General features: G+C 38.0%; 2 protein-coding genes and 1 long non-coding RNA gene across 6 annotated transcripts; 1 reads left to right on the top strand and 2 right to left on the bottom strand.

Annotated features, from left to right (window-relative positions):
• Nucleotides 227–5,213, top strand: LOC107625197 (RAN GTPase-activating protein 1). 4 transcript variants are annotated; one of them, XM_021115729.1, is made up of 3 exons: nucleotides 227–339; nucleotides 1,270–1,669; nucleotides 3,333–5,213. In XM_021115729.1, the coding sequence occupies exon 3, from the start codon at nucleotides 3,343–3,345 to the stop codon at nucleotides 4,942–4,944; it is 1,602 nt and encodes a 533-aa protein (XP_020971388.1). In that variant the 5' UTR covers nucleotides 227–339; nucleotides 1,270–1,669; nucleotides 3,333–3,342; the 3' UTR covers nucleotides 4,945–5,213. The 4 variants fall into 4 exon arrangements, with proteins under 4 accessions (XP_020971388.1, XP_016183258.1, XP_016183260.1 ...); XM_016327772.2 differs by having other exon boundaries at nucleotides 1,249–1,669; XM_016327774.2 differs by lacking the exon at nucleotides 227–339 and having other exon boundaries at nucleotides 543–1,656; nucleotides 3,329–5,213.
• On the bottom strand, nucleotides 5,162–6,504 carry LOC110268799. Its single transcript, XR_002357305.1, has 2 exons — nucleotides 5,955–6,504; nucleotides 5,162–5,582 (listed from the first exon to the last, which is right to left on the bottom strand). It is a non-coding gene; the product is annotated as an uncharacterized LOC110268799 (long non-coding RNA).
• Nucleotides 23,747–25,129, bottom strand: LOC107627117. Its single transcript, XM_016329978.1, has one exon. The coding sequence runs from the start codon at nucleotides 25,127–25,129 to the stop codon at nucleotides 23,747–23,749; it is 1,383 nt and encodes a 460-aa protein (XP_016185464.1).

Raw genomic sequence — 25,528 nt, 5'->3', positions numbered from 1 at the left:
ATCATTTAATCACCAAAGAGTAAAGAAGAACGAAGAGGAAAAATGAAAACCCACGTATGCGGTTAAATTTTTCAGCAACCAATTATTAATCATCATTTCCCTCCAATTTTCCCACGCACGCTTTCCAAAGTTCCCAATATTTTTCCATTTTTAAATTTGACTTTACGATTAATGTATTAAATAAAATTTATTTTAAATATAAAATTTTCAGTTTGACAATAAAAAACAGAAAACCAAATTCAAATTCAAAACTCTTTTCCACGGTTCCTCTCTCTCTTATCATTCACTCTCTATCTAGGGTTTTTCCGCTGTCCAAGTTTGGTAATCGCATTTTCTCAGGTACTGAATTCATAGCCTCTGATTATGTACTCATTCACTCTTTTCTTCTGGAAAATGTCTTCTCTTTTTCTAGGGCTTTGATTTGTGTTTTAATTTTCGATTTCTTTTTTTTAAGAAAAGAAAAATTTAGCTGTTTTTCCTACTTAGCGTGATGAGTAATTGCCCTATTTTAGTTTCCCACAAAGTTTTTGGAAAATAAGCAGTGATTGGATCGGTGGATATGTTTTTAGATAAGATTATTTTCACACACTTGGGTTTATAATTTGATGTGGATGCTATGGATGTAATCTTTGTCTTTTAGTTTTCCAGCAATTCGATCTTTGTTTTGAATATCATGTTTTTATTACTAATATTTTTCCGTTCAAATGAGTGAGTGACACTATTTCCGTGCAAGAATAATATTTTATTTATGGTGAATTATACGGTAAAGATGTAAGTTTACAGATCTTTCTTTTTATGGAATGAAAGAGAGATTGAAAAAGGTAGGATCCACACTTTGAATAACAATAAAATAATAAAAAATAACTATAAAAAGAATTTATTTTCTCTCTCTATACCACTTCAATCTGTATAGTAGAGTGCCCCTTTATTTATTTGTGAAGCTTACTTCTGAACATAATCATGATAGTTGAAAAAAATCAGACCGACCCTGTTGGTCGGATCAGAAAACCGACGACCGGTCTCTAGACCTGTCCGAATTGGTCATTGGACCTAATAAATAGCAAAACCGGTGAGAACCGATTGGATTCAGCCGGGTTTTATTGAAACCAGTGAACCGACGGATTTAAAAAACCCGGACCAATTCAGAATTTTTTTTAAATCCCCCGCCCCAGAGCGACGTTCGACATTTAAAAACAAAACCCTAGTTCTGAAGCTCACCCCCAACACCCGAATCTATCTCACTTTCAGTCTCTCACTGCTCGCCCACAGACACCACCACATCATCAGAGCTCACCTCAGCGGCTCGGCCCATCTCCGTTCACCGCCAACGCACGATCTCCTCCATCTGTGCTCGACTGCTGGCGTCTCGCCGCGCCTCCGCCGCTGAGTGCTCGAGGCCTCGATCTGTGCTTCCTGCCGCGTTTCGTCGTCGTCCGCCATCACTGCACCCAACCCAACGCCTCGTTTGCTCGCGAAAATCGCCCTAGTCCTCCATCTCTGCTCGCCTCAGCTGCTAGCGTCTCGCCGCGCCTCCCTCCACCAGTGAGTGCTCGAGCTGTGCGTGGGTGTTGCTGCTCGTCGTCCGTGAGTGTTGCTGCCTGCACTGCACTGCTCGGCTGCCTGCACTGCTCGATTCTGCCTCTGCAACAACAGTCAACAACAGTAACAGGTAAGTTTTTTTTAAGTTATTCTAATATTCTATACTAATTATTAATAGTTGATTCATTGATGTTATTTCTGTTAATTTTGTTGTTGATTGATTTATGTATCTGATTAGAATATAGCAGTGGTTGAACTTGAAATGTTGAATTGGTTGAAATGTTAATGTTAATTTTATTGTTGAATTGGTTTATGAATTGGTTTTGTTGACTATGAATATGCAGTGATTTTGCTGAGTGTTGAATTGGTTTATGAATTGTTTTGCTAATTATGAATGATTGTGTTGATTGTTGAATTGGTTTTTCTGATTATACATATGCAGTGGTTTTGTTGATTGATGATTGTTGCTGCTGTAATGATGCTGATTGGTTTTGCTGTTAGTTACTTAGTTGATTGAATTTTTCTCTTTTATGGGATTTTAAGAAGGCATCATCACATACACCATCAGAAACACCATTGTCCCAAGAACAAGGATGAACACATTTGTAAGATGAAGATACATACCTAGAGTTTGAAATTACTCCTTGGACATAGTTTATGGATTGATATTCTTATTATGTCAAATTAAGATACTATTGTAGTAGTACTGACTAATTTTATGTCTATTTTTGTATAGATGTTTTTAGAATTTGAGACTTGATTGTTGCTAAAATGTGTGTGAAGACATGTATTTCAAATTTTAATTTTAAGTTTTTGACTATTTTATATTTTTATTTAAATAATACCGGGTCAACCGGCTCAACCCGTAGACCTAGTGACCTAGTAGCCCGATGCCTTGACCGAAGATCACTGGATTCATTTTGACAACTATGAGAGTTATAGTTACAAATTGATTTTATTTATTTTTTTAATTTTTTTTATGGAAATGATACAAAGTTTAGATTCTCAATATATTTGTTATGCATTTGCTAAAGTAAAAGATTTAAAAATCTTAACATGGCCTTTATTGGTTATTTATTCTTTTTTGTTTTATGTCTGATTCTAAATCACCCGATCCATACCTTTTAAGTTCCATTGACATCTCATGAATTCATGTTAAATAGCTTTTGAATTTTGTATTGGAATTATTGACTTCTAAGTTGGATTTTTATTCTTCCTTTAAAAAAAAACTTAAATTGGTCATTAATATTATATCTCATCCTTGCAACAATGTGTATATCCTAATCTTAATATTAATATGCATACTATGGTTCTTTGATTTTGTATGAGTCTAGGTTGCAGTTACTGATAACACTTACAAACATCATGATTTCCTCGACAAAACCATGTGATGATTAATATCATTTTACCACAATATAACATACTATGCGATAGTTCTTTGGAAGAATCTAAATTTCATGGTTGATTAGGTTTATATTGATTGTTGATTGTTTCTCATGAGAAAAAAAGTATTACATAATTGTACAACTTTATTCTTTGGACATCATTACTCTGCTCATGACTTATTGAATGGTCTGCTTTTGTTGTCTATTGCTTGTTGTAAACTTAAATGCTATTTGTTGTTGTGGTAGATATACAAAACTAGGATTTGTGGCTATAGAGTAGGAATAATTATATGAAATTTGTTGTTATTTTCCATGAGTAATTTTATATCTCATTGTTTTCTAGTACTACACTACTATTGAAATGTATAGATTTGTTCTTTTAAATGTGGTTATTGCATGTGTTTCCAGGTTGGTTGATATGGATTCCACAGCACAGACATACCAACATCGCCCACTTTCAATCAAGTTATGGCCCCCTAGCCAGGGTACTAGGCTAATGCTTGCTGAACGAATGACCAAGAACCTTACAACCCCATCCATTTTCTCTAGAAAGTATGGGCTGCTTAGCAAAGAAGAGGCCGAGGAGGATGCTAAGCAAATTGAAGAAATTGCTTTTACGACTGCAACCCAGCACTTTGAGAAGGAGCCTGATGGTGATGGGAGTTTTGCAGTGCAAATTTATGCCAAGGAATCGAGTAAGCTCATGTTGGACGTTTTGAAAAGAGGTCCGAGAGTGAAGGAGGATGGAGTATTGGTATCTGAAAAGGTCACTGTAACCGGTGAAACTGTTTTTGACATATCTGGTGGTCGCAGAGCCTTCATTGATGCAGAAGAGGCTACAGAACTGTTGGAGCCATTGAGGGCACCAAACTCTTATACTAAGATATGTTTCAGCAACAGAAGTTTTGGCTTGGAAGCTGCTCAAGTTGCTGAACCCATCCTACTGTCAATTAAGAATCAATTGAAGGAAGTGGACCTGTCGGATTTTATTGCTGGCAGGCCGGAAGCAGAAGCTCTTGAAGTGATGACTATATTCTCCTCTGCACTGGAAGGTTGTGTTTTAAGGTACCTTAACCTGTCAAATAATGCCATGGGTGAAAAGGGAGTTAGAGCATTTCGGTCCCTCCTAAAATCACAAAATAACTTGGAGGAGCTTTATTTAATGAATGATGGTATATCAGAGGAAGCTGCAAAAGCAGTATCTGAATTAATTCCTTCAACCGAGAAGCTCAGGGTTCTTCATTTTCATAATAACATGACTGGAGATGAAGGGGCAATTGCTATTTCTGAAATTGTGAAACGATCTGCAGCTTTGGAAGATTTTCATTGTTCATCTACCAGGGTAGGTTCTGATGGTGGTGTTGTCCTGGCTGAGGCACTTGGAACTTGTAAACACTTGAAGAAGCTTGACTTGCGTGACAACATGTTTGGTGTGGAAGCTGGAGTCGCCCTGAGTAAAGCTGTACTTGGATTTGTTGATCTGACGGAGATATACCTTAGTTATTTGAACTTGGAGGATGATGGTGCAGAAGCCCTTGCAATTGCATTGAAGGAATCTGCACCATCGCTGGAAGTATTGGATATGGCTGGAAATGACATTACTACAAATGTTGCTGCTTCTCTAGCTGAATGTATATCATCAAAACAGTTCCTTGCCAAGTTGAATTTGTCTGAGAATGAACTGAAGGATGAAGGAACAATTTTGATCAGCAAGGCATTGGAAGAGGGTCATGACCAGTTACTTGAGGTTGATTTGAGTACAAATTCAATTACTATGTCCGGAGCTAGGGTTTTGGCTAAAGCTGTTGTGCAAAAACCTAGATTTAAGTTGCTAAACATTAATGCTAACTTCATATCTGATGAAGGGATAGAGGAGTTGAAGGATATATTTAAAAGTTTACCTGATATGCTGGGTCCTTTGGATGAGAATGATCCTGAAGGAGAAGACATTGATGAGGAGGCTGAAGAAGATGCGGATCGCGATGAATTGGAATCAAAACTGAAGAGCCTTGAGATTTAGGAAGATTTATAGGACATAGACATCCAACTTTTATATTAAATTGATTTGTAGTCATGAGCTATTGTATGTTAGACTTCTGAATTCCATGTTAGCTTTAGAATCATTTAGGGTCAATTATGTTTTTCTATGGCTGTTGGTTATCTTTGGTTGGTTGATCTATTCTCTTCCTTTTATCCTAGAGCTATAGACCAGATCATCATCAGATTAATCTACCAGAATCTAAAATACGTAATATTTGCTCCTTTATTATCTATTTTTATTTATATCTTTTCCTTTATTTTACTTAAGGCCATGTAGTAGAAAGAATTTCTCAAAGTATGCTAGACATTCCCTTTATTGGCAAATGGCAACTATGTTTGAGATTTGAGATTGTTTTGGTTTTATCAATTTTCATAGTAAAGAAATTGATCTTTGTTGCGGGTGTAGACCATTCATAGATTCTTATTCTAAATAGGGAGAGCAGTAACTTTCTTCTGTAATACACTTTGTCCAATCAATGTTTATACATTATTTTTTTTAAATAAAAAAAGACAAACTATATAAGGATCACGCAAGTACTGGAACTTTCTTGTCTCTCCCAATCTTGACATTACTCCTCAAACCTCTCTTTGGGCTGCTCTTGGTTCAGCGTAGGAGTGCTGCATAATAAATACATAAGTTCAATGAGGAAAAAATACATAAGTTCATATAAAATTTATCAGGTTTGTATAGTTGAGTGTCTAAGAAATATACATTAAAAGTGTTCATCTATTGCGAGCATACTCAACAACATAGAGTAAATAACCATTTTGCATTCTGAAAGATAAAGATTTTGACAAAATAAACTTCAAAACATGCAAATGATAAAATAATCCTTCAAAGATATATATTCTATTTGACAAAATGAATCAACTAAACCGATTAACAAGATGCTAGAACAACAATCTCTTGTTATAAACTTATGAACACTTCAATAATCGGTGATATTAGTAAAGTTAGATCACAAAGGTGCAAGTTAATAGTAATTTTACCATGTTGCGAAAAGGGAAAACTTTCTTTGCATCAACACCAACAACTTTTGGATCATAATGGACAATGTTCACTGGGCGTCCTGCAGCTTGAGAACACAGTTTTGCCATTCCATCTAGAGTCACAGCACGATTACTCACACAGTTGAAGATGCTGTTCTTTGCAGCTTCTGGTTTCTCAACAGCTTAGAGAAAGCATTGAAGACAAGACCCTAACATGAGCTATGTTGGTTAATTGCAGTCCTGACCCCGGAATCAGTACTGGCCTGTCGTAAACAATCCTTGCGAATGGCACGACACACACCCTTTCTCAGAATAGCTACTACTAATAGAAAGTTATTCACAGGAACATTGTTCCTCACTAATTAGTTTTTTCGCACAGTTTATTTAGCGACAAACTAGTGTATGAATTGTTTTTCGCTAATCGTATATCAAACACTTGCGACGGAATAGTGACAACAATATTCCTCGCTATTTTACTTTTATTCGATTGAACCCCTAAGTGACTGATTTGCTAGAACATTGTCACTCGCTAAATAATTTGTGACAAATTAGCGAAAAATCGCTCTTTTTTTAGCTACAAAACTCAGTTTGTGACCGTTCATTAATTTTGCCGTTAGTGCGTCACTAATTCCTCGCTAGTTAGTGACGGATTAGTGACAAAAAATATTTCTCGCAAAAGTTCATCGCTAATTTGTCAAATTCTTGTAGTGAACTCTAGAGAATCGAGATAGCTCCTCAAACTTGTTATTGTACTCTGCCACCGTCATAGAACCTTGCTTCAACTACAACTGCTCTAACTCCTTTGCCACCCTAACCGAGTTTGGAAAATACTTCTTATAGAACTCCACTCAGAAGGCATCCTAAGTGATCACAACATCGCCTTGTTGCAGTAAACGACAAGCTCCCTGCCACTAGAATTGGGCTTCTCCTTTCAACCGATACGTGGCGAACTCTACATACTAATCTTCTGGCACTAGTTGAGCTTGCAACGCCCTTTTCATCGCCTGGAACCAGTTATCCGCCTCAGTTGGGTTGGTCGTACCCTTGAAGGTTGGTGGATTCACCTTGAAAAACGTGACCAAGGTCATCGGCCCTCCGTTGGGTCCATTTGCCCCATTATCATTCCCATTTCTGGCCTGTTGCCCCAGCATCTCAGTTGTAGTTTGCATCGCAGCAGCCATATTCTCCAAAGCAGGTATGAAGTCAACCGGATTACTCGTCAGTCCGTGTCTCTCATTTTCTCTTCGTCTACGTCCACGAGACGCCATTCGGGTTCTATTCACACCAAACAATTGATATCAAGGTGATCGGTCTCAATATCTCAAGTCAAGTACTTCAAAATTTCAAAAGCATGCTCATGAACAATTATGCTATATTTATCAGTCAGGTATCCTAAATAGCATATAAACACAATCCAGAGTATGCTCAAAAGCATAGCCAGTCCATTCCCTAGTCTCTATGGGAACGAACTGCTCTGATACCATAATGTAACACCCTACCACACTAATCCTTACGCTATAGTCCTAAATAAGAGGTGGTAAGGTATTACTACCTCTAAACGAAAAAAATACAAACATATAGTCGAAGGAGATATAGTTTAACTAGGAGTCTTGAAAGAAAGGATAAGCAAAATCTAAACCAGAATCGCGTCACACTCAAAACGATAAAGGTAGAAAGCATAGATAATAGAAAACAGAAGACACAATATATATAATCTAAAAGTTTTTATTAGGTTTAATAAAAACAATGATTTCCAAGACTCCCTTATCGGAACAGTTGAAACAAGTCTTGGACATGGTCCAGTTTATTTCAACTGTTTTCCAAACAAAACGGTCAGCCTGTTAGATACCAACATCCTTGATTCTCTCTTCCTAAACATCCGAATTCATGGTCTTAACATGAAGGAAGGATCCATTCCAGCCGCTTTAATCTATAGGATTCAATACAAGGTCATGAACACCTGTAATTCTAGGGTCCTTCTTAAATCCCAAGATCGTGAAACGACTTTGTTTGTCACCGATATGACAAAGGCCAACGTCATGATTCCGAGGCTCATAAGGTGGGATGAAATTGATCTCCCCCAGTCATGGTCTATTGATAGAGCTATCCCTACACAACCTAGACAAGCACCTCTCCTAAGAGAAATAAAACAGGATGAATCTGGAAAAGTAGAAATTTTCTTCGATAGAAGAAACTCTTTTTCCTCCAGATCAGAAGCAGGGACATCTAATGATTTTATAGAATTCCAAAATACAACAAAAGCATAATCCTGTTTTCTCCAAAATCAACCTCTAAGAGGTTTACGTAAGATACATATACAAAAGTGAAGAATACATATAACTAGGTATAAAGTATATAACCCACAAGATGAAATCTTTACTTCCTAGAGAGAATCCAGCATGCTCATAGAGGTGCATCACGTCTTGTATCTGAAAAGCAGAAAATTTCCGAAACAGGAGGAAACAAAAAAGTTCCCAACAGGGTAACAGTTCTAAAATAGAGACGATGTAAAACTACACAAATCCACTAGACAATCCTAAACTCCAACAACCAAGATCCAAGCCTAAGGTTATACTAATCTAAAATAGGATAATGTAAACTAAGCCCTTCACTAACCAATGATCCATAAACTCAAGTTCTTTTAACATTCATCTCAGCCTTTCTCTTTTCAATTCAATACCACAGAATTTTGGTATTGATTTCAGTAATTATATTCAGCAGAAACAAACACAAATAATAGGATGCAAACACAATAAAAAATAGTTATAACATATATAGCAATTAGCAATTAAACAAAAATATACACGTAGGCAATCTAAAACAATGTACACTTAAACAATTTCACATAAATGCATATGATGATGCCTGCCTTATTGGCCATGAGCTCATGTGTCGGTTATTTTGTCAAACCTGACACAAATTCGATTGGCATCTCCCATATCAATCTCTCCGTTGCGCATTCCCAGGAGGAATAATTTCGAGGGAAAGTGCCCTATCACCTTCTCCTGGAGGTATACTCAGGGGAAAATGTTTTGAGAAAGAGTGCCCTACCACCTTCCCCTGGATGCCGTAAGATTCCGTGGGATAGTGCCCTACCACCTTGCAACCAGAGAGAGATGTGGGGAAAATATTCTGAGGGAGTGTCCTAACCAACAGTCAAAAGAGTATGTGGGAGGAACATTCTGAGGGAGAGTGCCCTACCACCTTCCCCAATTTCAACATATGCAATTAAAAGAGGACGTGGGGTAAATATTTTGAGAGAGTGCCTACTGACGTGGCGGAAATTGGCGAGTTAAGAAATTATTATAAGAGATACGTTGCAAGTATAGTTCTTAACCAACCAAAATCCGCTTATCAATTTAGAAGGGTTGTCACAAAATTAGAATCAAAATACTGGGAGTATGAATCCCAGGTCGTCTCCCAACGAGTTGCAGAAAGATGCGCTATTTTATTAATCAGATGTTTTCCAAAAGGGGTTGAGTTTGATAGATAGAAAATTAAATCAGAGAATTTATGTAATTTAAATAAAAACCTTGACCGGGAGTAGATTAGTCGGAAGTCCTATCCTTGTTGGAGTTTTCTCAAGATCAAATTGATAATTGAAGGTTGCCTGCTCAGTTATCCTTTACTAGATAAAGGAAAGTTAAGCAAGTTGGAAGTCAGTTTCTATTCACAAGTTTTAATCCTCTCCCTTCGGAAGGACTAGTGTCAGTGACTAGAGGGCGACCCAACGCTAAACCCAATTATAATTTTACTCTTGAGCATTCCAACTCAAGGTTCTCCTTTCAACCAACTCCCAATCAAGTTATGGAACTACTCGCTCATTATGAATGTAAAATTCACAAAATAAGAAAGGAAAATAAAGAAAGGCATGATAAATAATAATCAAAAGGATCAATTAAAGATAAAAATAGTTCTTGTATTAATAAATTCTAAAAATAATCCAATAGTAACTCTGAATAAATTAACGATATGAAAGAGTAAGTAACAAGTAAGGAAACAAACTAGAATGATGAAGTCTTGACGGAGGTAATAACTCTTTTCAATATCCCAATCCAAAAAGCAATGAAATGAAAAATCCTAAGAACTGTGAATGTGTAGAGAGAAAACCTAGACGAGGAGTAAATTCAAATCTAAAAACTAAAATTATGCCGAATGAATATTGTTCTTGGTCTCTGCATGTTCCCTGGCTCTAATATGCTTTTCTGGGCCAAAAACTGGGTCAAAACAGGGCCCAAAATCGCCCCCAGCAAATTCTGCAGATCGCGCATGTCACGCGAGCGCGTCATCCATGCGTTCGCGTCATCTGGCGTTTTGCCTTGCCTCGGGTGCGCGTCGTCCACGCATTCGCGTCACTTGTGCAGTTTCCAATCCATGCGTTCGCGTCAGGCACGCGAACGCGTCACTGCAATTTCCTCTAATTCGCGCGGTCGCGTGAGCCATGCGTCCGCGTCGCTTCTCGCTGGTCATCTCTTCAATTTCTTGTGTTCCTTCCATTTTTGCAAGCCTCCTTTCCAATCTCCAAGTCATTCATGCCCTATAAAGCCTGAAACACTTAACACACAGATCACGACATCAAATGGAATAAAGGAGAATTAAAATACATAATTAAAAGTCTCTAGCAAGCAGTTTTCAACCATGGAGTAATTTTGGGAAGGAATTGTAAATACATGCTAAATTAATGAATAAGCGGGTAAAGATTCGATAAAACCACACAAATAAACACAATATAAACCATAAAATAATGGTTTATCACCTACCACCTTCTCCACTCTCATACTGTAACCACATCCCTAGGAGGAATAATTCTGGGGTAGAGTGTCCTACCACCTTCCCTTAGAGATAGTGCCAACTCAATACGCAAGTAGGATAACACCCAGTCCTTGCCACGCAAGTAGAACGAACCTCTGTCCTTGCCACTCCAGCCATTTAGGCCACAATCAATCAATATCAAAGTCTTTCAGCAAATTTCATAAGTTTTGAAACTCCTTAACCCTAATTCAATATTAATTTATCACACTTAGGACCATTAACCTAAATTCATTATTAATTTGTCACACTTAGGTTCATTAACCCAATCTTAGATCAGTTACTAATTCTATTATCATGTGAGTGGGAGGACACCACCGTCCTCACCGTGGGCAGGATAAAACCACCATCCTTATTTTGGCATAATTTAGCTCAGCACAAGCTGGATTTAACCTCAGCCCTTGCTCGTACAGTAGAATCAGATCATCATCAGTCTTATCTTTCATGTCTTAAGTCAATTTAGTATTCACTAATTTTATTATCCACAGACTTCTCCCAATTATCATCAACTCTGACACCTTACTTTGCAATCTCATCCAAACATATCAACCTAATCTATTAAATATGCTCACACTCATTCCAAAGCCTAAAAACTAGCTAGCGGACCTTAAACAAGGGTTACAGAGGTAAAAAAGTGAATTGGATAGGCAAAATAGTTAAAAAATAACATTTTCTTGAAAAACAGGATAGTCGTGCGTACGCATGAGTTCCCTTTCGGCGCGTCTGCGTGGAATGAGTATGAAAAACATTCAATTCTGTAATGCAAGTTGTGCATACGCATGACTTGGCTTTTGTGCGTACGCATGGTATGCGCACAAAACTCTTTCAATTCTGTAACACCTCTCATTCGCACGCATGGGTCGTATGTATGCATGACCTCAATTTTCTGCAACTTCTGCAGAATTTAGATTTTAACCATAAATTTCAAACGTGCATAACTTTTTGGTTAAAAATCATTTTCCATCCATTCTTCGAATTTCATAAACTAAACAGACCCAATTTTCATTTAAGATAAGTTTCACAGAATTTAAAGATCCGAGAACCAAGTTATAGCCCGTCGAAGTTGGTTAAAAATATGTTTTTACCAATTATCATTAGATCAACAATTCCACCTACTCATTTATCCAATTCCTATCAAACCAGCCCCAAAACATTCCCTCACAACTTATTACAAAATTATAACCATTCCAAACCTAATCAACTCAATTTTAACTTATATATCACAATCCATCAAATTATCCATTCACAACACAACACACAATACTTATACATTCAAAATTCACATCCACACTAAAAATCACTCATCCTCATCATTATTTCAACATATGGAAATGAGGTAACACCACCACTTACCTCAACTTACCAAGTAGGAGATTTCTTATCCTATCATGGCCTTCGGCCCAGATTTCACACCGATTACCATTATAAACAATCAAACCATAACCCCATACTCAATTCACTTTACACAAATACATTTATATTATTCAATAACCATTCTATTCATAAATCACAATCAATTAATCAAAACAACTACCATTTTTATTCAATTCTATCCTAGGGACAGTTAACCTAATCATTTACATAATTTTATACAATGCCTACTTGATACAAAAACCCGTATCTCTTAGACGGCGGCCCCAAATTCTCGAATCTTTTCCGTCGGAACTCAAGCCTCAACTGAAATCCTCAGCACTTTGATCTTTGCAATCACTCCCGCACCGAAAACCACGCCAAGCAAGTTCTGCTTCACGGTAAATTCAATCCAAACAAGCTCTACTCCATCTAATCACATATTTCCACACAATTCAACCTAGGTTTTCACATAAAATGGAAAAAATTAGGGAATTGAAATTCTTTACCTTGTCTCATACAACCTTGGGTTAAAACTCCATTAGAACTCAAGGTTGAACCTCCTCTAAATATCAAAAGTTGAAACTTCTCAATAACTCAACCCCAAAAATGTAAAATTAAAGAGAATAGAAAATTGGGCAAGAATTTTATATTTACTTACCACAATACCTAGATAGAATTGAAGAGAAATCTGAGACGAATGCGTGGTCACAAATGGCTCATCAATCGGAGCTCTAGATTGAAAGTTATGGGTAATTGAAAGAGATGGTTAATTGTGACATTGGAGTTTCCTCACTCTCTTATCTCCTATCCATTCCCTCTCTCTATTACTAAGGGAAATATGCTAAAATGGTTGCTAAGTGTGAATTTATATGTTTGAGCTTAGGCTCGGTGAAGGCCCATTACGGGTTCTAACTCGTCTAGTTCAACTTTGGACCAAAATCTTTAAGATAAGTGTCTGGTTTTCTATTCTAAATCTTTTTCTTCTCATCTCTACAGTTTTAATTTTCACACACGCAGTACCAAACAGATTTAAGCTGGTACAACTGATTTTAACGTCGTTACGCATTTTTTCGCAATTAATTATTTACCTTTTTTTTGGGTTTTACAATAGGTGGGTAAGTTTAAATATGAACTTTTGTGTAAAATTAAAGTGTAAAAGAATTTTGTTTAAGAGGCCATTAAAATGGTGAGAAAAAAGGGCCTGCACAGTTACAATTTAGTCTAAAATTGACATAATTTAAAATTTAAATTACGTAAAAGCAAGGTGAAAATGTGACATTTCTAATAGAAAATAATTAATTCAACGAGATTTAGAAAATCATTTGTTAAGTGTCTAGTAAAGGTTGGGCTTGAGTGAGGAGTTGGTGGAATGGATTAGATGTGTGATTGACAACAGAGACATTGTGGCTTATGAGGACGGGCTAATAGCTGATTAGGGATCATTGTGTTGTCTTGTCATTCATTCCTGACCTTGGAATTAGTAGTAACATTTGTGCTTAAATAAGATATCACATAATTTCAATAAGGGAAATTACTTCTATTAATACCTTAACTGGCCACATCTGTAAACCTCAGAAAATTAATGAATAATTAGCCAATAAATTAATTATTATGCAAAGAGGTTAGAAAATTAAATTTTTATAATCTAGAGAGGTAAAAAAATTTAAAATACGAATTTGACACTAATTTTAAAAATTTTAGCCCAAAAGTTGGCCAATAGGCCGAACCGGTTAGACTGGGCCCAAGGCCCAACATATAAAACACTCAACTCAACCTTTTCTTTCTCAAAATGATATGAAGCACGCTGAGGATGAAGAGAAGTGAGGAATGAACCATAACCCTTCCACTTTACCCTTCCACTTTCAATTTCAAATCCTTCTAACTTTCAATTCGGAGCTTCGATCGCCACATCGTTTGCAACCACGCGACCACCGCGTTGAACTCTTCAAAATCATCCAAACAACTGTAAGGAATTGACAATTTCTCACCGAGCCTTCTTCTCTGAAAATTCAAAAATTTTGGATTTTGGTATTGAGGAATTGAATGATTTTGATGGTTTAGGTGAACTCTAGCAACGGGTAATCACTGGGTTTCATCTAATACACTTGTGGGTACGGTAAGAAACTATTAAAGCTTTGTGAAATTATTGGATTAGTAAATTATATGTTAATTATAGTGATATTGTATGAATTAGATTGTGTTTCATGTTGATTTGGAGTCCAATTGGTGGTTTGGAACGAAATTCTGGTGGTTGAGCTTGCGGAGTTGATATTTAGAGACTTGGAGCTTGTGGAGGAGAGGTTTTTGAGGTGTTCCTGGTTTAGGAAGCAACTGGCCAAGGTAAAATTTTAGTTTCTCGTAGTTAATGTATAATATTACGTGAAAACTTAGACTAGTAGACCTTAAGTTAGGAATGAACTAAATGAATTGTTGAGTGAATTGTTTATGTAGTATATGAATTGTGAATGAGATTGAATGAGTTATATGTGTTGGAGTATGATTTGATGATTATAAGATGATGATATTAACACACTATGAAGTAGAGACATTTTGCTAAGCTGTCGTGTCTATGTGTTGGACACATTTTGGATATATTTTAGATACGATATTTATCAACATTCGTCTGACACACATGTCTGTTGTGTCCAACCGTATTTTAATAAAAAATATATTTAGACGACACACCTAAATATCATTATGTATATAAAAGTTGGGGGGCCGAGGCCGCCACTCGCCCCCCTTATGTCCGTCCCTGGTGTCAATGCATTATAATTAGCACACGATGGATTGAGATAACACATATTTCTTTTTCTTAAATAGTGGTTTCGAATTCAAATTTAGTTTTAGCCAGGATCAAATTTGCATGATCATACTTGAATCTACACACTTAAACTATTCTTAAGAGAATCATAAGACATACATACACTAGGGCACACATCCGAATAAACCAAGCTTATTACTAAAAAGAAATGATATATATGGTTTATATTCTAAACAAGAAGCTAATTAAGTAGGCAAAAGTCCAATCATCATTCTGAAAGGCTTACAAACTTAATAAAGAAGCTTTCATTTTGAGAAGTGTAAGCAGTCTATTATATTATTCAGAATATTCTTTTTGCATCTAATTTTTTAAAGTACATTTAATGTGTGTGATAAAGTTATTTACAATCACTTTTTTTTATCACTTGAAGCATTTCATAAATTTTGTTAAAAAAGTTAAGAATAAATGATTGTAAATATTTTTGCAACACACATTATTTTATACCCTATATATATATATATTGTAACACCCTAATATTCAAATTCTTATACTCGAGTCATAAGTCAATGATAATAAGCTGGTATGACTCTCAAGAGGGATTTTTAATACATAATTATAAGTAAAATAGAAAGGAGTATTAATCGAGAAGTTGAAAAGAGTAAAAATAAAATTGCAAAGTCGTATCACTCACGCATCGACAACTTAAGATGAAGCGTGAAGTCGAAAGCGATATACAGATGAAGGCATAAAGGAGAATAAGAGAAGGACAGTATATAGATATATAACATAAGTAAATAGCCACTAGTTGTGACCCGCAAAGTTTAGGCCAGCTAGGTACAGTATGAAAGTAGTTGACAACAGTATCTCCTAATCTCTCCCAAAAGAAACATAAGAGCCTCTATAGGCAAGTTCAAAAGAGTTCAATACATAATATAAGCTTTTCAAAATAAAGGTAGAAAGATTCTAAGCAAAATATAAAGTAGAGAATATAAAGATCTTCGCCATCTCTCAGATGAACCACAGCTCACTTCTGAGCACCTGGACCTGTATCTGAGAAACAACAGATATATACGGAATGAGAACCCCCGACCCATGGGTTTCCAGTACGGTAAAAGTGCCAAATAAATACAATGCATTGTAATAAAAACTCACTAAGCATCCTAAACTTCCTTTTCACCAAATATTCATCCTCTGTTCTCGCTAATCCATAAATAGGCAGCTGTCATAAGGGAATGCTAAATCTGATTCATATTCCTCATGCTTCCCAATTTTCTAACTCTCCGACGATTCACAATCAGAATTATAAACGAAACCATCCCCAGCCATTCTATCTCAGCAATTCTATATCGTTACCTCATATCCTCACATGGAGCAAGTGAAATCACTTCACTGCATCTACCCAGGGAGCTCAAATTATCTCATTCTGTACCTGGAGCAAGTGAAATCACTTCACTGCGTCTACCCAGGGAGCTCAAATTATCTCATTCTGTACTTGGAGCAAGTGAAATCACTTCACTGCGTCTACCCAGGAAACTCAAATTATCTCATTCTCTACCTGAAGAGCCGTTTGCGGCCACGTGTCTCTCTTCTCCTCCTCTTCGAGTCTATATCTAAGTTTTGTGGTGAGTATTTAACTCTCCTCCGCCCAGTTTTGATTTTCCTCTTATATTTCGAATTTGGTTTGGCTTTTGAGAAAATCTTGTGATTTTGGTTGTTTAGGGGTACTCTAGTATGAGCCATTAGTGATATTCATCACAAAATTTTGTGGGTTAAGGTAAGAAACCCTCTAACCCTTGTGATTTATCAATTACATGAACCCTAGGTTGATTATTAGTGTGAAATTAGTTATGTTAGAGTATTGGTTGATTTTGGTTAACAATGGGAGGTTGGTACTGCTTGTGGAGCTTTGGTGAGGCTTGGAGCTAAGGGTTGGTGGTGACTTCCAAGAAGGAGCTCAATTAATTTGGCTACAAGAGGTATGGTTTAAGTTTCATTTAAGTACCATGTGGTGTGATGAGAATTCCTAGGCTAGATGCCCCTACGATTAAGTTTGGATTGTGTAAATGGTTGGTACTAATATGCATAGTTGATATGTAATGTAAATTAATGATTGGGTTGAGAATTGTGTGAAATTGTATATTTGGTGTGTTGAGGATTTGATGAATTGGATAACGAATATTGGTTTGTAGAATATGCATTTAAATTGTGAATTTGGGCCGGAGGCCGTGAATCTTGGGCTGGAGGCCGGAAAGAGGTAAGGAAGGTAAGTTGTTATGTGTATTGTGTGATGATATAAGAGATTGGATGGATTTTAGATATTGAACATGTGAATAATTGGTTTGGTTATTGAATAATAAAGTTTGAGGAATTGAGGTGTGAAATTTGATAGTTTTAGGTGAAATTGTGTAGATGAGGTAGGTTTGGTTTTGGTTGAGTGTAATTATGTGAATGTGGTTGGGTTGTGGTCATTTGGATGAGTGAAAATGAATTTGGCTTGTGAACATTGGGAAAATTGGTGATTTCTATTTTTGGGTAAAAACTTATTTTTGACCAACTTTGGTAGTCCGTAACTCGGTTCATGGAGTTTGGAATTCTTCAAAATTGAATATTTATGAAAGTTTATTCAACGATCTTTCCAACGGTTCAGAAATGGTTGAAAAAGGAATTTTGTAGAAGAAGTTATGTATGTAGGAAGTTTGGGGTTTAAAAATATAATTCTGCAGCTTTTTAACTTAGTAAATTTTTTGGTAAAACGTACCCCGACGCGCACGCATGGCCGATGTGTACGCGTCGCTGCACTAATGCGAATGCCTCAAAGAAACTCCAGAGTTTTGTGTGGGAACTGTGCTGGTTTTGTGCGAGGAGCACAAAACGCATCCACGCGTACGCGTGGCTGAGGCACACGCATCACTCTACTTTTCTGACTCCCACGCGCGCGCATGGTCGACGCTTACGCGTCATTCTACTTTTTCACCTTCCACGCGTACGCGTGGGCGACGCGCACGCGTGATCCTGTTTTCAGCAAAAGTTGATTTTTGAATTTCTAAAGCCAAATTTCAGACTTCTAAGCCTCCATTTTCATCCTCTAAGTCCTAAATCTTTATAGTATGCCTAGTAATGAAAAGAAGTTAGGACATGTGGTAACTTGTGGATGAAGTAAGGTGACAATCAATGATGAGTGATGAGTAATGATGATTGTATGAGTTACTGAGGGTGATGATGGAAGTGCGGTGTATGCCGTGAGCCGAAAGGCTGTATTTAATAAGGATTATTGGCTGGTTATGGGTTATGTTATGAGTCGGATGGCTATGATAAATATTGATTTATGGCTGGAAATGAAAATATAACTTTGAATGATTGTTTTATCTTGAGCTCTCTTTCTTGAAAGTGCGACCCCAGATAAATGAAGGAAGGTGAGGATCCCTTTCCCTGTTCTTCCTGGTATGTAAAATCGCCCCCAGCGAGATGGTGGGAGGTTAGGATCTCCTCCTTGGTTCTTCCTGGGCATATGAGAACGTACCTCTTGGGTAGATGCAAGGGGTGTGGTCGTGCCCCACTTTCTCCAGGTTGGTTAGTATAGAGGCTCCCCGGGTAGACGCAAGGTTTGTGGTTTTGCCCCACTTGCTCCGTGATGTGGTGAAATATACCTGCCTGGTTAGATGCAGTGGCATTGATCCACTTGCTCTGGGATGTGGTGAGACATACCTGTCTGGGTAGATGCAGTGGAGTGATTCCACTTGCTCCGGGTTTGGTTTTGAGACTCCTAGGGTAGAGGTAGTGGTTAGCCCCTACTTGCTCCCTGTCGAGTATGATTAGAGATTGAAACTATTTGAGTCTCGGATTTCCTTGTGTAGATACAGTGAGTTGGATCCACTTGCTCGAGGTTGAGATCCGAGATTCTGGTGACCCTATGTCGTAAATGTGGCCGGACACTGTGAAAGTTCCGGATGAGCTCGCCCCCGTGAATAAACACCAGTATGGGTGTTGTGTGATTATGATTATGATTGTGAATAACTCGAGTTGGGGATGCACGACAGAGAGACAGTCCAATGGTTAGCTACCAGGACTTGTTGGGTTGGCTTTATAACCAACAGATGAGACTCATCAGCCATAGGGCAGGCATACATCACTTGCATATGTTTGAATTATTTGGGTTTGCCTATTTGTTTTGGATTGCAATATCATATATGCTATGTTACCTGATTATGTGCTACTTGTTCTACTTGTACTTTAATTGTGTATTACTTGCCTGTATTGCTTGTGTTTGTATAACTGAGAGGTCCTTTATGCTGGTGTCGATTGACGCTGAGGGCTGTTCTTGTTGAAATGGAATAATGATATGATTATTTAAAATGATGATTATTTAATGAGATAATTTGAGTTCCCTTGGTAGATGCAGTGAAGTGATTTCACTTGCTCCAGGTAGAGAATGAGATATTTTGAGCTCCCTGGGTAGACGCAGTGAAGTGATTTCACTTGCTCTAGGTGATGATATGAAGTATTGATATAGAATTTCTGAGACAAAATAACTGGTGATGGTTTGGCTTATGATTCTGATTCTGATGTGTTGGAGAGTTAGAAAGTTGGGAAGCATGAAGAACATGAATTAGATTTAGCATTCCCTTATGACAGTTGCCTGTTTATAGATTAGCGAGAACATATGATGAATATTTGGTGAAAAGAAGTTTAGGATGCTTAGTGGGTTTTTATTACAATGCATTGTATTTATTTGACACTTTTACCGTACTGGAAACTCATGAGTCGGGAGTTCTCATTCCGTATGTATCTCTTATTTTTTAGATACAGGTTCAGGTGCTCAAAAGTGAGCAGTGGTTCATCAGAGAGATGGAAAAGATCTTTATATTATCTACTTTATATTTTGCTTAGAATCTCTCCACCCTTACTTTGAAAAACTTATATTATGTATTGAACTCTTTTGAACTTGCCTTTAGAGGCTCTTATGTTTCTTTTGGGAGAGATTAGGAGATACTGTTGTCAACTATTTTCATACTATACCCTAGCCCGACTAAACTTCGCGGGTCGCGACTAGTGGCTATTTACTTATGGTATATATCTATATACTGTCCTTCTCTTACTCTCCTTTATGCCTTTATCTATGTATCGCCTTCGACTTCACGCTTTATCTTTAAGTTGTCGATGCGTAAGTGATACAACTTCGCGATTTTAATTTTTACTCTTTTCAGACTTCTCGATTAATACTCCTTTCAATTATACTTTTATTTATGTAATAAAAATCCACCTTGAGGGTCATACCGCCATAATATCATTGACTTATGACTCGAGCATAAGGATTTGAATATTAGGGTGTTACAATCTCCTAATCTCTCCCAAAAGAAACATAAGAGCCTCTATAGGTAAGTTTAAAAGAGTTCAATACATAATATAAGCTTTTCAAAATAAAGGTGGAAAGATTCCAAACAAAATATAAAGTAGAGAATATAAAGATCTTTACCATCTCTCAGATGAACCACAGCTCACTTATGAACACCTGGACCTGTATCTGAAAAATAAGAGATATATACGGAATGAGAACCCCCGACCCATGGGTTCCTAGTACGGTAAAAGTGCCAAATAAATATAATGCATTGTAATAAAAACTCACTAAGCATCTTAAACTTCCTTTCACCAAATATTCATCCTATGTTCTCGCTAACCCATAAATAGGCAACTGTCGTAAGGGAATGCTAAATCTGATTCATATTCCTCATGCTTTCCAATTTTCTAACTCTCCGATGATTCACAATCAGAATTATAAACGAAACCATCCCCAGCCATTCTATCTCAGTAATTCTATATCATTACCTCATATCCTCACATGGAGCAAGTGAAATCACTTTACTGCGTCTACCCAGGGAGCTCAAATTATCTCATTCTCTACTTGGAGCAAGTGAAATCACTTCACTGCGTCTACCCAGGGAGCTGAATTACCTCACTCGATAATCATTATCATTATTCAACTACATAATCAACTCATCTCATCATGAACAGCCCTCAGCGTCCACCGACACCAACATGAGGGACCTATCAGTTGTACAAACACAAGCAATACAGGCAAGTAATGCATAATTAAAGTACAAGTAGAACAAGTAGCACATAATCAGGTAACATAGCATATATGATATAGCAATCCAAAATAACTAGGCAAACCCAAATAATTCAAACATATGCAAATGATGTATGCCTGCCCTATGGCTGATGAGTATCATCTGTCGGTTATAAATCCAACCTGACAAGTCCTGATAGCTAACCATTGGACTGTCCCTCTGTCGTGCATCCCCAACTCGAGTTATTCACAATCATAATCATAATCACACAATACCCACACTGGTGTTTATCCACGGGGGCGAGCTCATCCAGAACTTTCACAGTGTCCGGTCACACTTACAACATAGGGTCAGCAGAATCTCGGATCTCAACCTGGAGCAAGTGGAGCCGACTCACTGCATCTACCCAAGGAAATCCGGGACTCAGATAATTTCAATCTCAAATCATACTGGACTGGGAGCAAGTGGGGGCTAACCACCGCATCTACCCCAGGAGTCTCAAAACCAAATACGGAGCAAGTAAATCAATGCCATTGCATCTACCCAGGCAGGTATTTCTCACCACATCCCGGAGCAAGTGGATCAATGCCATTGCATCTACCCAGGAAGGTGTTTAAAAGCTCAACCTGGAGCGAGTGGAATCACTACTACTACTGCTACTACCCAGGCGTCACAATCTCTGACCTAGAGCAAGTGGAACGAACCACAACCCTTGCATCCACTCGGGGAGCCTCTATACTAACCAACCTGGAGCAAGTGGGGCGCAACCACAACCCTTACATCTACCCAGGAGGTACATTTTCATATGCCCAGGAAGAACCAAGGAGGCGATTTTACAATACCAGGAAGAATAGGGAAGGGAATCCTCACCTTCCTACATTTCTATGGGGTAGCACTTTCAAGAAAGAGAGCTCAAGATAATACAATCATTCAAAGGCATATTTTCATTTCCAGCCATAAATCAATATTTATCATAGCCATCTAGCTCATAATATAACCCATAACCAGCCAATAATCATTATTAAATACAGCCCTTCGGCTCACGGCATACATCGCACTCCCATCATCACCCTCAGCAACTTATACAATCATCATTACTCATCATTCATCATTGATTCTCACTTTACTTTATCCTCAAGTTACCACATGTCCTAGCTTCTTTTTATTACTAGGCATACTATAATGATTTAGGACTTAGAGGATGAAAATGGAGGCTTAGAAGTCTGAAATTGGGCTTTAAAAACTCAAAAACCAACTTTTGTTGAAAATAGGGTCACGCGTGTGCGTAGCCCATGTGCACACGTGGAAGGCGGAAAAGTAGAGTAACGCGTGAGCGTCGCTCATGCGCACGTATGGGAATCAGAGAGATCAAGTGCCGCATGCGCGTCAGCCATGCGTATGCATGGGTGCGTTTTGTGCTCCTCGCACAAAACCAGCAAAGTACCAACGCAACTCTCTGGATTTTTTACTGGGCATTTGCATCAATACAGCAACGCGTACGCGTCGGCTAGGCGCACGCATGAGAGAGTAAAAATTGTAAGTGACGCGTGCGCGTCGGCCATGCGTGTGTGTCGGAGTACGTTTTACCAAAAATTTTACTAAGTTAAAAAGCTGCAGGATTACATTTTCAAATCTCAAACTTCCGACACACATAACTTCTTCTACAAAATTTCCTTTTCAACCGTTTCTGGACGGTTGGAAAGATCGTTGAACAAACTTTTATAAAAATATAATTTTGAAGAATTCCAAACTCCGAGGACTGAGTTACGGACCGTCGAAGTTGGTCAAAAATTAGTTTTTACCCAAAAATAGAAATCACCAATTTTTTCAATGTTCACAAGCCAAATTTATTTCCACTCATCCAAATGACCACAACCCAATCACATTCACACATTTAATATCTAAAATTCATCCAATTTCTTATATCATTACACAATATACACATCAACTTACCTTCTTTACCTCTTTCTGGCCTCCGGCCCAAGATTCACGGCCTCTGACTCAAAATTCACAATTTAAATGCATATTCCACAACCAACATTCATTATCCAATTCATCAAATTCTCAACACACCAAACATACAAATTCATACAATTCTCAGCCCAATCATTAATTCACATTACATATCAACTATGTATATTAGTACTAACCATTTACACAATCCAAACTTATCCTAGGGGCATTTAGCCTAGGAATTCTCATCACACCACACGGTACTTAAATGAAACTTAAACCGTACCTCTTGTAGCCAAAATAATTGAGCTTCTTCTTGAGAGTCTCCACCAACCCTTAGCTCCAAGCCTCACCAAAGATTCTCAAGCAATATCAATCTTCCAATTGTGCACCAAAATCACCCAATACTCTAACATAATCAATTTTCACACTTATAATCAACCTAGGGTTCATGAAATTGATAAATCACAAGGATTTGAGTACTTCTTACCTCAGCCCATATGAAATAAGGATAGAACCCATTTAGAATCCATGTTAGAGTATCCCTAAACAACTAAAATGACAAGATTTTAACACTAACTACCCAAAAATGCGTAACAGTAGAGAAATTCAAAAATTAGACAGAGATGAGTAGAATACTTACCACAATAACTATATAGAATGAAAGAAAATGAGAAGAGCGACGCGTGGCCACAAATGGCTCGTCAATCGGAGTTCTGGAGAGAAAGTTATGGTGATTTGAAGTTTGATGAAATTAGGATTTTCTCTCTTCTCCTCTCTTCTTCATTTCAACACCCCACACCCCCTTCTTTAGGGTAAATGAGCTGAAATGCTCATAACTAAAGTTATGCTCATAACACGTGTGTGAATGTGACTTGTGGGAGTGGGGTGTTGACCTCAGTTCCACCGCCTGGGCTGTCCACCGAGCGTATTGCTCGGTATGATCTTTTCCTAGCTGAATTTGAGTGTCCTCCGTTGGCGTATCCTCCTAAAATACAATTAATTATACCTCGGGGCCTTTTGTAATTGCTCGGTGTTGCCTTTTCTTTGCCCCGATGTGGTTGTTCAGGTAGGTCATTGGTTGTAGATGTGGGACGTTTATGCATGTGGCCTCCAATATATTTGTCGAGGTGGCCTTGCCGAGCCAATCTTTCCAAGAGGTCTTTTGTCACTACACAATCGTCGGTAGTGTGGCCGTGCTTTTGGTAGAATGCACAATATTTGGACTTATCCACGTTCTTAGCATCTTGATAGGTACCGACCTTCCTTGGTGGTTTGATTAACTTTAAATTCAGGATTTTTTTTATGATGTCCTCACGTTTGGTGTTGAACTGCGTGTAAGAATCAAATCGGGGAGTTAGCTTAAAATTTTTCTTATTGCTTTGGACCTTGTCGTCGTCTCTAAAATGTGTTTTGTCTGACTTTCGAGCTTGTCTTAGTTCCTCGATATCAATTTGGCCTTTGGCCTTTTCGCGGAACTCGGCGAGAGTCTTCGGCTTAGCCACAGCAATGGTTTCTTGGAACTTCCCAGGCTGGAGTCCACTTTTGATTGCGTGAAGATGGACTTCAGGGTGAAGGTCTGGTATGCTAATAGCGACCTTGGTGAAGCAAGTCATGTAATCCTTCAGGCTTTCATTTTGGCCTTGCTTGATTGTATTCAGATAATCCGAGTCATGAAGGTAAATTGCAGATCCGTCAAAGTGCTCTTCAAATAGCTTCGCCAGCTGCTGAAATTGCGAGATAGAACCTGCAGGCAAAGCACACAACCAGTCAAGTGCAGGACCGTCTAAATAATTTGGAAAACAACGGCATAAAACAGTATCTGATGTACCATTGACAATCATTATTGATCGGAACTTTTTGAGAAATTTCTTCGGGTCTCCGAGCCCATCATAAGGTGTGAGGGTTAGTGGTAGGGTGAATCTCTTCGGCAATTCGAAGTTCATCACTTCTTCTGTGAAGGGTCCTACAAGTTCGTCGGACTCTTCCTTTTCATCTTCGGGTTGAACTTCGTCGGGTCGAATAGTCTCCGAGACATGAGAGGGCTGGGAATGATGCTCATTATCTTCTGGTTGCTGGTGATGAGTGTCGTTATGTTCTATTCGAGCATGGTTCAGTTCAGCGATTTGAGCAGCCATTATTTGATTTTCGTCGGCCATTCGTTGATTGGCTTGTTGTAGCTCAGCTACCATTCGCATAAGTTCGGATAGTGAGGGAGGTGGTACGTCAGCCATGGGTGCGAGCAAAAACAATGGGACCAAAAGAAAGAATTCTATATCTTCGGCCCCACGGTGGGCGCCAATTGATCTTGCCTGCGAAATAGGTCGGTTGTTGATTGCCGAGCTATCACCACAAAAGCTTAAACACCCGATCCTCGAATCCGAGCTTTCTTCCTTCCGAAGGGATGTGAGAGTACGAACAATGAAAAAAGGGAGGAGTATACCTGCAAAGGCACTCCGAAACTTAAGTCAGTATATTGTATTCTCTTAAAAACTTACCTTGGTAGAATAGTTTACCTTGCTTTATATGATGAGTTCCTCGTCTATTATGATTTTGGCATTAATCGTCAGTTTCGAAATGATTGATATTGTAACTGATTGATATGCCATTTGAACGTCAGTTATGGTAAGAGT

This window comes from Arachis ipaensis, chromosome B02 (genome assembly GCF_000816755.2).
Source record: "Arachis ipaensis cultivar K30076 chromosome B02, Araip1.1, whole genome shotgun sequence".
NCBI classification, from domain to species: Eukaryota; Viridiplantae; Streptophyta; class Magnoliopsida; order Fabales; family Fabaceae; genus Arachis; species Arachis ipaensis.
This window is presented reverse-complemented; position numbering and strand designations above follow the sequence as displayed.